Here is a 14,249-nt window from a genome sequence, read left to right on the forward strand (position 1 = left end):
GGTATAGCATTTGTAACACACAAGACTAAAAATTAGAAGAGCTGAATTCTTGCTAGCTCTTCATACTAACTAGCCATGCAAACTTATATAAGTCATGTTATTTGTATGGGCCTCGGAGTCTCTATCAGTAAAAATACAGTAACGTCTGGCCTATTTATTGTTGAGACTAAGAGAAAAGAAAAAGGTGTGAAACATATTTTTTAAATTACAATATGTTAAAAGTACAATATATTAAATAATAAGGTATTTTTATTATCATCATAAAAAGTCAAAGGTGGAAAGGCCCTTAGGAGTCATACTATTCACTTCTAACACACATTAATAAAGAGATAAACTCTGCTCTACGAAAGACCAATGATTTGTTCCAGCAAATCAGTAGCAACTCACTGGCAAAGCTGAAAATGGATTCCAGTGCAAAGCTTCTAGCACCTCAAAACATCTTTTTACTTGAGAGTTGGCTAGACATGTCATTGGACAAACAGCTAAAACACAGTTTAATTAGCTGTTTTAAAAACTCTGTAACACTTTTAAATAACAGTAAACACCATAGGATATTATAAAATATGAGCTAAGAATCATGGGCCAATGGTTTCAAATTTACCAGATCACTTATATTATCATTCATTTGGCATTACATAGAGCCTAGGAATATTAAATTCTACCATCTTTTAAAATTAATAAGGAAGCTGGTTTCCACAATCAAAAACTGAACATGGAAAAAGCCAATTAAAAATTGCTTCCAGTTAAAAGGTTTGTTTTCCTGTCCTTTAGAAAACACTTCATATAAAGATTGCCTTTTGTTCTCCTTGCTTTAAAATTCAATTCATCAAAGTTGAACCAATACCAACTGAAGTCTCTTATGTGCTAGATTTAAATGGGTAAATTTTAAATGGAAAAAAAAACTTCTTAGAAAAGAATTTCCATTTATAAAATTGTTAAGGTAAAAATATTTTATTAAATCTAGTTCAACAGTCTAGGTATTTAATTTTAAAACTCACAAAACTCAGTCTTGTCATTTATATGATGTCATTCACATGTCATTCTAATTTTCTTAGTTTTCATCTTGCTTTAATATTTTTTACTTAAATGTATATAATATCACATTCAGTAAGTAATTCAGAGAATACTGTGGTCACAAAAATTAAAATATTTTCCAAAGTTTACATTGGCAGACTTAAAGACCAGAACTAAGGTCTTACTCATAGCTGAATACACTTGGCCTTGAATAAGTTAATAACATTCTCTTTGGTTTCCTTATTAGGCTGATAGGAAAAAAATAGGACTGTATCTAGTAAAATTACAAACCTCACTTTATACAGTATGAAATATACATTTCAATATAGTGTACAATTTAAAAACCAATTGCATTATATGGCTTTCAAAATTAGGAGAACTGGCTTTAAATTTTTTCCATTATTTTTCTAGGATGATGGCCAAAACCTTGCATTAGAATTAAATACAAACACTATAAATGTGATAAGCCCTGGGTACAAACCACTCTGTGACCACTGGAGAACCCTTGAACAAATGACAAATCTAAAACTCTACGGTTCTTCACAGAGGACCCAAAAAACAGAACATATCAATTAACTTAGGATAGGCAAACAAACTCCATACACAACAATTACGTTACAAAGGCAGAAGTTCCAGTTACCAGCATTACTTTTACCAAATGTATATAGCATGGTCAATGTAATACTGTGACATGCCACTCGGTCATATTTACAGCATAGGAAAAGAGGAAAAGCGCAGAGAAAACTTATCTGCCAGCTGCTCTTGGTTCCCCTCCTAATATTTTGACATTAAAATAATATAATATAAAAAGAGCAAGCTCCCTCAATACCCTTTTCTGATACTGATATAGCTCTGTTTTAGATTTAGGAAAGCTAAGTCACTTTCACTAACAATTAAGTAACAATCATCAATTTATAATCTCTGTTGAAAGTTAGTGTTAAATGATCAAAAATCAGTTTTTATTTAAAAATGATTTCCCTTAACAGTTTTATACAAATGAAATAAGTTCCATTTTATTTATACTAATTCCATTAGCTTTTTTTCAGCTTGGTGATCCATAATTTCAGGTCTACACAGGTAATATACCCCAGTGGTGGTGCTGATGCTGATAGTATAGGGCTCCTACTTTGAGAACCACTGATCTAGCTTTTGTGCGAATACTTCCAATGATTTTATGAGGACAGAGCTGATTTTCATGTAGAAATTCTCATACACATAATTCTCCTTAAATGTGGAACCAGAAACTTCCATTTCTTATAATTAATTTTTCCACCTAGAACAAGACAGAACAATTCTATTCCTTCTTACACATGGCAGTCACTCAAATATCTGAAGAAAACTCCCTCTCTTTAAACTTATTTTCTCCAAAATAAGTATCACCAATTTCTTTGCATCCCACTCAAGACTTTCAACATTCAGTCTGCCTCCTTATGAACACTATACTTCACAATGTCATTTTTGGTATGTGGCGCTTACAATTTTCAGTCTGCCTCCTTATGAACACTATACTTCACAATGTCACTTTTGATATGTGGCACTTACAATTTAACACAATAATATAAAAGTTTTAGTCTGAATATCAGAGTACATGTGGTTTACTACATCTCCTTATCAATAATAATTTTATAACTACATTAGATCTTTCAGCAACTGTATCACAGCACTTTCCAACTGCCAGTCTGTGGACTGATACTACTCCTTGATGAAATTTTCAGTGATACAGAGTAGATGAGAAAAGAACAGGTGGAGCAATTTTTCCATCAACTTAAAGTCATTCAACTTAAATAACTCTCTTTTATCCTAAGTTTATGTTCTTCCTAAATATGGGAGGAATTTGAGGGGGTCTTAAACAAAGTGATGGTGATGGAAGATGGTAGTTATTTTTCCAACAGTCTTTCTTTATATGGCAAAATAAAGTCACATTTCACAATTTCTCTTATCTGTTCCACCCTCTACTATCATCTAGGTAGCCAAGTGCTTAAGAATAATTTATATAATCTGCAACCACCAATCACAACCTCCACTCATCACTCTTTTGATTAACTATGGCAGCAAAGCAAAACTCTAATGGGCTCTAGCAAATAAAAGGGCTTCAAAGTGCTTTTTTCCCTAATAGTTTCCAGTTTCCCATACCCACTTCCCACTTACCTTTATAATCCTAAATAACATTCAAACCCAGCCAGCCAGACTACATCAAATTAAGAGAGGGCTGGAATGACAGAAACTCACAACCATTTGTTGCAGTTTAAATTACTAGCCAGTAATTTGAACTACAAGTGAACTATACCATCTAGGACAGCAAACTACGGCCTATGGACCAAATCCAGCTCACCATCTTTTTGTGTAAATAAAGTGTGAGTGAAGCACAGCCACAATGACTCATTTACACATTGTCTATGGCTGCATTTGTGTTACAATGGCAAAAGTGAATAGCTGTGGAGCGACTAGATGGCCTGAAAAACCTAAAATATTTATTATGTGGCCCTTCACACAAAACATTTACCAACCTCTAATCTACGATAATGAACTATTTGCTACCAAAGAAAAATTTGAGATCTGCAATAATAACCATTAACTAACTCAGGACACCTACTATCTCCATTGGAATATCTAAACACTGGAATCTGAATAATCCTTTATCCCTACTCTGTATAAAAGATTTGTTGCCCACCCAAGACAGAGAGCATTTACTTACCTGCTCACTGAGCTAATCTTTAACATACATTTCTCAAGGACTCATTACCCGAATAATGAAGAATCCATGAATATACTGCTCTGTGCAATCTAAGGTTTAAAAAAAAGTTGCTGCTAATAACTCAAAAGTATATCAAAAAAAAGAAACTGTATAGAACTACATAAAATTTCCTTTACATTTTATATTTCAAATAAAAATACTTTTAAAGGCACTTAAAGCAGGAAAGCTTAAGTTCAACAATTTAGGTACTATTAACTGCATTAAGTAATGCAAATTAATTTCCCTTTTGTATTAAAAAAAGGACTTTTGTTTTCATGTATGTAGAGTTGAAATCAAAAGATAATACTTCTAATCCAATTCAACCATGTAGTTTTTTAAACATAAATGACATTAGAATCTCTAGAGAGCAAAATCACAAGATCAAAGTACTTTGAAACCGGAAAGTGCTTAAAAGATCACCTCTACATTTTACAGTTAAAGTTTTGATACAACATGAAATATTTATGGTGAGACAAATAATTAGTGGCAGAGGCAGATCCAGAACCCAACACTTAACTATCAGTTTGGAACTCTTTCTACTTTATGACTAAGAAAGATAGCTCATATTCCAGGATAAAGTAAAGTGATGTTGAAGTACTTTGGAGATTTAAATGTACAGTAAACATACTCAGAGGGCTATAGCCCACTCAACCTACCAACCCTCTTGTGTTTTTTATTAATCAATTAACTATAACATTACAGAAGGGAAAAAAATAATTCATTATAAAGCCACTCTTAATAGAATGATCAAAAGAACAACCAATTATTTGCTTAACAAATTGTCAACGATTAGAAAAAATAATAGTGGAAAAGCGGCAGTATGATGAGTACTCATAAACTGCTAATTTGGTACAATCTTTCTGAAGGATAACTTGGTCATATTTTAAAGAGCTTAAAAAGTTCTCACCATCTAAACCAATTATCCCATTCCCATGAATATATCCTAAAGAACTAGTCTAATATAGAATTCAAATTTCACATACAAAGATGTCCATCCCACTATTATTTATAATTGTCAAACATTAGAAACAATCTAATATCCAAAGAGAGAACTGGTTAAATCATGTTGTATTCATACAATAGAATATTAGGCAGCCATTTCTAAAAATCACATTTTCAAAGACATGGGGAAGTACTTATGATGGTCAGTTATAAAAAGTAGGATATACAACTATATGATCAGCATAATCTCAATTTTGTTATTACGCACACACACAAACACATATACACACTCATACATATAAATAGCATAGACAAAGACCGAAAGGAAATACAAAAAATATTAACAGTGTATATCTCTGAATAGTGAGATTGCAGGTAATTTTTTTTCTCTTCTTTATAGCTATCAGCATTTTCTAAATTTTCTGTAATAATCATGTAATTAGTTTTATACCCAGAAAACATTAAAAATGTACTCTGTAGTCAATTTTGAAATTTTTATAGTCTATATAATAAATAAGGAATAAATATTTACAGTACTCAAAAGTATATCTGAATGATGGGAAATAAATCACTAATATGTAAGAATATAATTTCCACATATGGATTGGTGGGTAATTTTGAATCCAAAAGATTACAGTATTTTATCTCAGTTCTTGAGTATAGAAAGTTGGTATTTAGTAAGAAATGCAAATCTTTAAGTAAAATTGGTGCAAGGCATCTAAAAATTGTGCTATTCTGGCATAACACTGAAGATATAAATGCTCTCCAATGTAATAATACCCACTGTTATATTAAAATAGGTATAATCTAGTACATACATGATGGCCAATATTAACTAATTGAATTAACTTTTTTTTTTTTTGCCAAAGTGACTACGATTGGTCTATGCTAAAGGAAGAAATACAACACCATACCATTATTTTAGTTGGAAGAGCCGCACCAAAAATCATGACAAAAAAAATTGTAGAACTGTAAGAAAATCCAGTGGTTTTTTGTTACTGTTAATGACTTCTTGCTAAAAATTCAAGTAAGACAGTCAAATTGCTTGAAGCACTAAAAAAGCATAGCAGCAGTGTATGGTCTGCAATGATTTGAAAACCACTAAGAACATTCTTCAGTATTTCCTCATTTGCAGACTACTGCCTATCAAGCACTATCTCTGAATTACAGGACTACACCTATGTTCTTTACCAATCTTGAATTTATATTGTGTTATAATACAGTAATGACACAAAGTGATGTCACACATAAAAAGGCAAACTGTATGTAATTTTAAAAGCTAACTTTAAAATATGATTCTAATATCTGTGATAAAAAAATCACATAAATATGTAAAATATAGAAATACATCCTAACATATTTTTACATAAGAGCTAAAGTTTACCACTTTTAACATAAAAATTCTGAAATGGAATTAATAAAAAACAATTTTCATATGTACCACAGAGCAATAAGTTTAAATCAGACTATTTTGAGTTGTGTAGCCCTTTATTAGCAACTAAAATAGAAGGTATCTGTTGTACAACACGGGTAGTAATTGACTATAACTGGAGATTTTTATATTCTAATACAGATCATTTATAAATGCAATTTCTTTATTAAAAAGCTTCCACCCTTTTTGTTTGTTTGTGTACAATTTGCAAAACTATTCTGAAAGCGGAGTATATGTGCACAAGTCTGCAAAGAGTGCAAATTTAGGATATGGTAAATGCTTTACAAGTTAACTTTCAAAAAACTGACTGCCACAACTGTGCCTTTACATTGCCTTTTTTTTTTTTTTGATCAAAATATTTTGATGCCAGCCTTCCTTCCACTGCTCTAAACTATAAAGCATTTTTTTAATGAGTTGAAATTAAGGAAGGACTACACCTACTAGAAAAGAAGAAAAGAAAGTTCCATTAGTTTGAGGTTTCAGAATCCCCCCAAACCAGGACCAGTATCTTGGTAAGGGTTAGGCTGGGACCCTGGACAGAGTATGAGTATGTGCAGGTGGCATCCCTGAGGATTCAGAGCTTCAGTGAACCGTGAGTGCTCCAGCTGCATAACTCACTGAACTGTCTTGCCAGTTTCGACACTGGCTTGACTGGGCATAATTCAAAAAGGAAAAGCTCATATTCATTCCATTCTTCTGCAGCTCTGTGATAGCCTAGAAAAAGAAAAATTTGGTTATGACAGACATCACACAAAAAAGTGAGCACTCTTTGAATGTGCTGGTAGCTTAACTTTGAAGCCTAGATCTCTCTCTCACTCTTAGTTTCTTGAATTTCTCGTCACCCCATATTAAATAGGAAAAAGAAAGAACTCCTTATTTCATTCTCTCAAAGAACTTCTCCTAATCTAGCTTCTTGATAAATATCAGTCATCTTCCACTCTACCTCTCCCTGTATTTAATAAGGCACTTTAAAAAATAAATAAATAAAAAATTTTAAAAATCATAGTATCTTTCTTTCTATTCTCTAAACCAAACCTTGGCCACTTTCGTCTTGAAATGTTGGAGTCTTTTCTTTGTCTGAAATTTTAAATGTATATAAATTGACTACCAAATCTAAGAGGTATACCAGGGTTTTTACTTTAATTGTGAATTGGCTCATCATTTATTTTACTAAAGTTTTATTTGACCCAATTCAAACTTTGGTAAATTAGTATAGCTTATTCTAGTTTAAATTTCATAAATCAATTTAAGCCCTTAACAGGCTTTTCTCCCAGTCAATCAACACTGCTTAAGAGAAGACCTTTCCTAAAAATCCACAATGTACTATTTTTCAAATCACAGTAATACTAGACCTTTAGGTTCCTACCCTAGACTATTCTAGACTACATTACCAACTCCAGTATTTCTCTGCCTCTCCAAACAATGAACCCATTATTACTTCCTCTAACCATTCCTGAGTGTACACCGTCTTCTTTTTGAGTCTCTCATTTTCTTTCAATTTCAGTTTTATTAGGAAAAAAATTAATGTTATTATCTCTTTAGAAAATCCAGCTAACCAAAACTTCTGCCTCTTTACCAGTCTTTAAATGAAATATTGTTTTTGTTATAAGTAGAAAAACATATACATGTCATCTGCCTTGCTTTATTAAATTATGAATATCTAAAACTCAGGAGCAGAATCTTCCATTTATTTTTTATAAAGTCAAGAACACTAAATAAAACCAAAAAATTAGTAAGACCATATTTCTTGAGACGTTACTTTGGTTTATATTTGTAAAGAGCATATTGGAATTGGCTCAGAGTCAAGAGAAAAAAATGGGTTTCTCTTCTAAATAACTTTCTGTATTTAAAAGAAAGTATTGACCTGTCATACAGTGATGTATAATTTTATTTAAGTAACCAAAACAATGGAAATTTAAATTATCTTAAAGGAACTAGAAAGAAAATTGACTATATATCTAAAATCAAAGCTAATAAGGTATGACAGATGATAACAATTAAGACATTTTGAAACATAATAGGATCAAATTTTAAAAAATCAAGGCTTCCTAAGGATACTCACATTTAATAACACCCCAATGGGATGTCTTCCACATATAGTATTATGGTATTTCTTCAAGTAATTGCTAAAAGATACAGGGTCTAATTGTTCTATAATACTCATACCCTAAAAAAAAAGAAGAAGAGAAAAAAAAGAATGAAAGAAAAAGAAAATAAGACAATTTATTATTTCCTAATTATATTTTAAAACTGTTACTTAGAGCTAACAATCATAATTTTTCAATTAAGGAGAAGTAAAGAAAATACATTAAACATTAAACTCTGTGAAATATCAAATTCATTCATCCAAGATAATCTCATTATAGTCAACTCTCAATAATATACATACTTTATTAAGTATGTATGTTAAACATACTGAAACATTTAATCTCCAGTTTTCTCTGACCTCCTGGCATGTTTCTACACCACCTTCCCCAGTTGTCACTCAGCTCACAAATCCTCAAACATTTCATGATTTTATGTTTTTCATATATAATATTTACACAAGTAAACATGTTGTGAAAATTTTCACACAAAATCTAAAATTAAATTTGATATATGGCTGTTTTTCCAATGTCCATTATACTTCTCATACCACTGGTATAAATAATCAAGAGCTGATTATAATTTATCTTTTTCCATAACATAAACATCAACAATGTGTAAGGCATTTTGAATTATCAGTATTTAGGTATGTGATTAAAAGAGTCCACGAACTAAGAAAATAGTTAATGTATTTTAATCAATTTAAAGCTCATAAAAGACTGATAAAAGCTTAAGCAAAATGGGTCTTTAAAAATAAGTGGAAAAAATAAAAGTTCTTTATCTCTTCAACTAGAATGCTTTGCTTTCAAGATTTTAATTGAGAATCAAAATTTTTAGACTACTATTGAAACAATAACTATCATTTGGACACTTGTTTATACTTAATTCTGTATTCTGCAAATGCATTCAAAATAATGTGCTCAAAATACATCAATACAGAGCAACTTTAACTCATCTGAATCAAGCAAATAAATCAATGATTCTAACTCATCCATTCACCAACTACCTTACCTTGTTTTCTTATTCAGGTGAAATACTTTACATTTGTGTTTAATAAACTGGCTTAATATCCTCTGGGAAAAATGTAAATGGTGGTTTAACTCAGGAATTAACTGATACATTTTTGTGTTTTTTTAATTATATTTCAACATGTTTTAACAAGCACAGTGTAAAATCACCTAGAGTAATCAGATGAACACTCAACTGAAAAATGATAGCCATCAGTAGGTAACACAGTACAAATATTGCAATGGCGGTATGTAAATCAAATTTTAATTTTATAAAGAATCTTTCTTCAGAATATCCAAGTCTTTCATAAACATTATCATATTTTTCTACAAATATATCTGAAAGATAAGCGTATGTGTGTATAGTCAACTTTCAATTGCTTGCACATCAATTAGCCACTCTCAGATTTATCCACAACCAGTGTTTAAGGCTAAGTTGGTTTTCCCCTGTCAACTAGGAGGCTTACAGGTCACCATTCTCCACTGACATTTGGTGCAAACCGAGTGAAATATGAACTAATTTAAAAGTTAAACCTAAGATAAACAATTAGTATTATAATTCTGGTACGTAGAAAATCACTCATATTTCTAAACCAAGTAGTAATGCAGAGATGGGGTTACAAATCTCTTCCATAAATATGCATAATCAAGGTAGAACTCCCTAAAGATGAAGAAACTAAGGCATAAAAAAGGTTAAAAGCTTGTCTCAAATTTCTAATCCTAGGCTACTGGATTTCTAATCCTAGGCTTCTCATTGACTTACTCTGCTTCATATAGAATAACAAGAGACATACCAACAATTCTTTAATACTCTCACATAGGTACAATTGGTATACATATTATAAAAGAACTTTCAATGCTCCTGGGTGAAGTCTAGGACAGCTTACCTTAAATAGAATTCCACTTGTTAATAAATCATGTAACACTGAAGTTCAAATGTATATTTTAATACTAAAATCTCAAAGCACATTGTGAACAAACATCACATTTATATATATTAACATGAGTAATTCAAAGAGAAGAAAACTAATGATCACATTTGTAGAAGAGAAAGAATTAAAAGTAACTGGCCAAGAAATTTCACACAGAAAATATAGAATTATAAATGTAGAGAAGTGTAAATAAATAAAGTGTTAAAAATGAAGATATAATGGTTAAATTACAACACAGAAAGTAAAAAATTCAGGTGATGGAAGTTAAGGTATTACATTTAAAATTTTAATTTCCTGAAGTGTGCTATGTACCTACCAGGGCAAGAATCAATTCCATTATACTCAATTCTCTGACAAATATGACAGTTAAGAGGTATGCCTTTTTGGGACTTCCCTGGTGGTGCAGTGGTTAAGAATCCTCCTGCTAATGCAGGGGACACAGGTTCGAGCCCTGGTCCGGGAAGATCCCACATGCCGCGGAGCAACTAAGCCCGTGTGCCACAACTACTGAGCCTGCACTCTAGAGCCCGTGAGCCACAACTACTGAGCCCACGTGCCACAACTACTGAAGCCCACGCACCTAAAGCCCGTGCTCCTCAACAAGAGAAACCACTGCAATGAGAAGCCCGCGCACCGCAACAAAGACCCAATGCAGCCAAAAGTAAAAAAAAAAATTTATATAAAAAAAAAGAGATGCCTTTTTATAAAGGAGGGATAGAGAGAAAAATTAAGGCACTTCTCATGAGTGAACCTCTCCAAGTGGAAAATTCATGAAGTTTGCAAACAACAGCAAAAATGATTAGTAAAACTGCAAACTGGGACACCCATTAACTAACACAGAACACTGACAAGCACTTTTGTATATATTTATGTTTTGATGCAAACAATTTTGAAATTACTATTACCAAAATTCCAAGAAGATAAAAATGCTAGTTTGATACTACTGCACAAATTCCAAAAAGATGAAAAACAAAAATGCTTCCCAAATACGCCTAAAGAACTTTTTGATTTCTTAACATACTGGAAGATATGATCAGTAAATCTAAAGTCCAGGTGATAGAAAGCTTGCCTAGGGCCTGGTATATTGAGAGTTTGTTCATATGAACTTAATCTAATATGAAGCAGTGAAGTGGGTCACTACCCATTCAGCTCTAAGATACAAACAGACATTATAAACACCAAGAGCCTATCCATCACAGTACGGGTTTCTGAGGAATTTTAACAGTTTCAGCAAGAAATTCTCAGACTGAAAGCTAACTCCCTACCTTGAGGGGAAGAAGGGCGGAGGGAATCTATCATTGTGCTGACTCTCTCCAAGTAATGAGTGAAAGCTTGTATTGTCAAATCCTAAATGGTAATCCCAAACCTAATAGGCAGTTTTAAATGCCTATTTAACAGAGCTGCAAATTCAAGACTCGACAACAAAGTTCTTCCCTTTTTAAAAGTTTATCTATATATAACAAATTATTTAATTTAAATTTTATTTAATTTTAAATACTATCACCTAGATGTAATCTAAAGTAACACACACAAAAGAGTAGCAAAACATTTTTAGAAGTCTTTGAGAAATAAGAACTAGAATCATGTCTATCAATTATTAACAGATAATTAAAACCATATTATCAAATCATTAGGACTGTGGCCTTATTTTTTAAAATAAGGATACACATTTATGTTGAAGAGATGGGTACACATTTAGGAAGATGAGGTAGGAAAAGGAAATATTCTAGTTTCTTTAAGAGGTATCAAGATAAAATCTTCATTAGAAAGAAATTTTATGGAAAAAAGAAATCACCCTAAATACAGCAGTGCTAAGAACCAGTGTACTAATAAATAGCTACCTTAAAGATGATGCTGTAAAACCGACTAAAGACTACTAAAGAAACTAAACTACTGGCCTAAGTTCAAGAGAAAGAAGTACGAGTGGACAAACATGAACAATTTCACTTTCAGAAGAGTAAAAGGAAGAAAAGAAGTTGAAGTTCAAAGTAAACAAAGTGACTACTAGTAAATTTGGAAGGAAAAGAAGTTACAAAGCTGACTACAATGACATTTTCAGATTCTCTCTGCCAAATCATAAATAGTATGCCAATAGCCATAGAAACACTGGTCTATATCAAAAGTAGTACGGAAAAAATAACCTGTGGTCATGTAATATATATAAAATATGTATAAATGTGGCTAATGTTTCCAGTATGTGATCTAAAAGGTTCACAAAAATCAACATCTTAAAATATGTTCTGCTTTGGTCACTATAATTACTGAAATTGCAAAGTACTAATTTCCAAAAAACATGGTCAGTAGTCAGTAATATTCTAAGACTTTCAGAATTTATATCTCTTATAACTAGTTATTTTCTCCCAAATACAACATTTGGAAGATTGTTTGTTTTCCAATTCATTCTTCCTTCCTTATGCGTTTTCTTCACATAATTAACTTCCAAGATATTCAAATGCTGGACATAAAATTTTTGCCAAAAAAAAAAAAAAAGAATTAGCAGTTTTTCTTTTGGAAACTAAAAACTTTCAATTATTTTCTAGCATTTTAATAACTATATTTGATAAGACTTTTCTGATAACAAAAAAGGGACCAAAACTTAATTAACATAATAATATTTAAAAATTAAATCTAAAATTTTATACTTAAAAATAATCTTTTCACTCTATCAAACTTTCCAAACGTATAATTACAATTCAGAATTGCTAACATTTTTGCAATACTTGTACAGAGAAGCATCCTACTATATTTTGCTCTGAAAAGATTGCATATAGCAACTAAGATATTAATTCTGAAATGAAAGAAATTATTTACAACATAAAATGACACTTGTGAAAAGCAATATACAGTGGGATATTCACCATTTGGTTATATAAACCAATTAAGAAAACACATTGTATAAGAGTCTGCCTAATAGTGAGTGTACATATACTCATACATGTATAAAACCATATATACATGAGTATATGTACAGACCTAACCATGCTTATTATTTGAATCCATTTATTCTAACTCCCAGAATGGACTTATAACTTGAATTAATAGCATGCTAATAAAAGAACAGACCATTTTAGACCCCTTTAAAAATTCTATATATTATAAAAAAATTCTATATATAAATAGAAATGTTTCAATAAACGGACCACAAAAATCAAGTTCAAGTCAAATGTTACATCAAATACTAAATTCAAGCATATTAATATGAAGCAAATACTCAATAATTCACTGATTTACAAATTTGCAAAATTAAATGTTGCCTGATTAAAGTTTACAAATGATTTAAAGAGCTGAGTAGAAAACAAAGGGAAAGAAGATGAATAGGAAATTTTCTTCTACTTCAACAGATCAGGGGCCATAATAGGCTAGCTCAAACTCACCTACGAAGCTATTCTGGAATAAAGTTGTTGGGACTCTCTCCATATTACTGAAAGTGGATATCCAGGGGTGGGTATGGGAAGGTCTATTTTGAAAAAGTTCCACAAGTGATTTCAGTTGTAAAGATGGGGTTGAGGATTACTATAGTAGACAACCTTATCTCTGCCCTGGCTTTGATTACCATCTACATGTTGAGAATGCCCAAACTTACTCCAGACCTCTTCTCTGAGCTCCAAACCAATATAGTCAATCCATTAGCAAAGCCCTGTTGAATACAAGAACTCAAATCTATGAACTTCTATCTCCACTACTACCACCCCAGTCCAAATTACTATCTTCTCTCCCCTAAACTCCTGCCAATGCCCACTGTTACTATCCCTGACCCTCTTGTAGAATCTATTCTCTACACAACTGCCAGACCGACTTTTAAAATAATTATTTCATTACTACATCATTTCACTTCCCACTGTATTCACATAAATTTCTTACCCTGGACTATAAAGCCCTACATTATCTGATCCCTGCCCACCTCTCTTACCAGAGCTGTGTCACTCTAACCCCTATCTACTATATTCCTACAACCCTGACCTTTTTCCCATTCTTCTAACACACTAGCCTCTTTCCCATCATAAAGTTTTTGCAATGGCAGTTCTGTCTAGAATGCTCTTCCCTCTAATCTTCACTTGGTTTGCTCCTTCTTATTTGTATCTCAATTTAATATTCCTTCTCAG

General features: G+C 31.8%; 1 protein-coding gene across 3 annotated transcripts in view; it reads right to left on the reverse strand.

The window, feature by feature from the left end:
• Positions 1-6,136: 6,136 nt before the first annotated feature.
• Positions 6,137-14,249, reverse strand: part of MEMO1 (mediator of cell motility 1) — a 129,511-nt gene continuing 121,398 nt past the window's right edge. For all 3 annotated transcript variants that reach the window (XM_082672575.1, XM_082672576.1, XM_082672574.1), the window contains 2 exons: positions 8,185-8,289; positions 6,137-6,836 (listed from right to left, as the gene is read on the reverse strand). In XM_082672575.1, the coding sequence (XP_082528701.1) occupies positions 6,705-6,836; positions 8,185-8,289 (237 nt within the window). In that variant the 3' untranslated portion in view covers positions 6,137-6,704. The remainder of the gene's footprint in view (positions 6,837-8,184; positions 8,290-14,249) is intronic.

The sequence above is a fragment of the Grampus griseus genome (assembly GCF_964374135.1).
Source record: "Grampus griseus genome assembly, chromosome: 15".
Classification (NCBI taxonomy): Eukaryota; Metazoa; Chordata; class Mammalia; order Artiodactyla; family Delphinidae; genus Grampus; species Grampus griseus.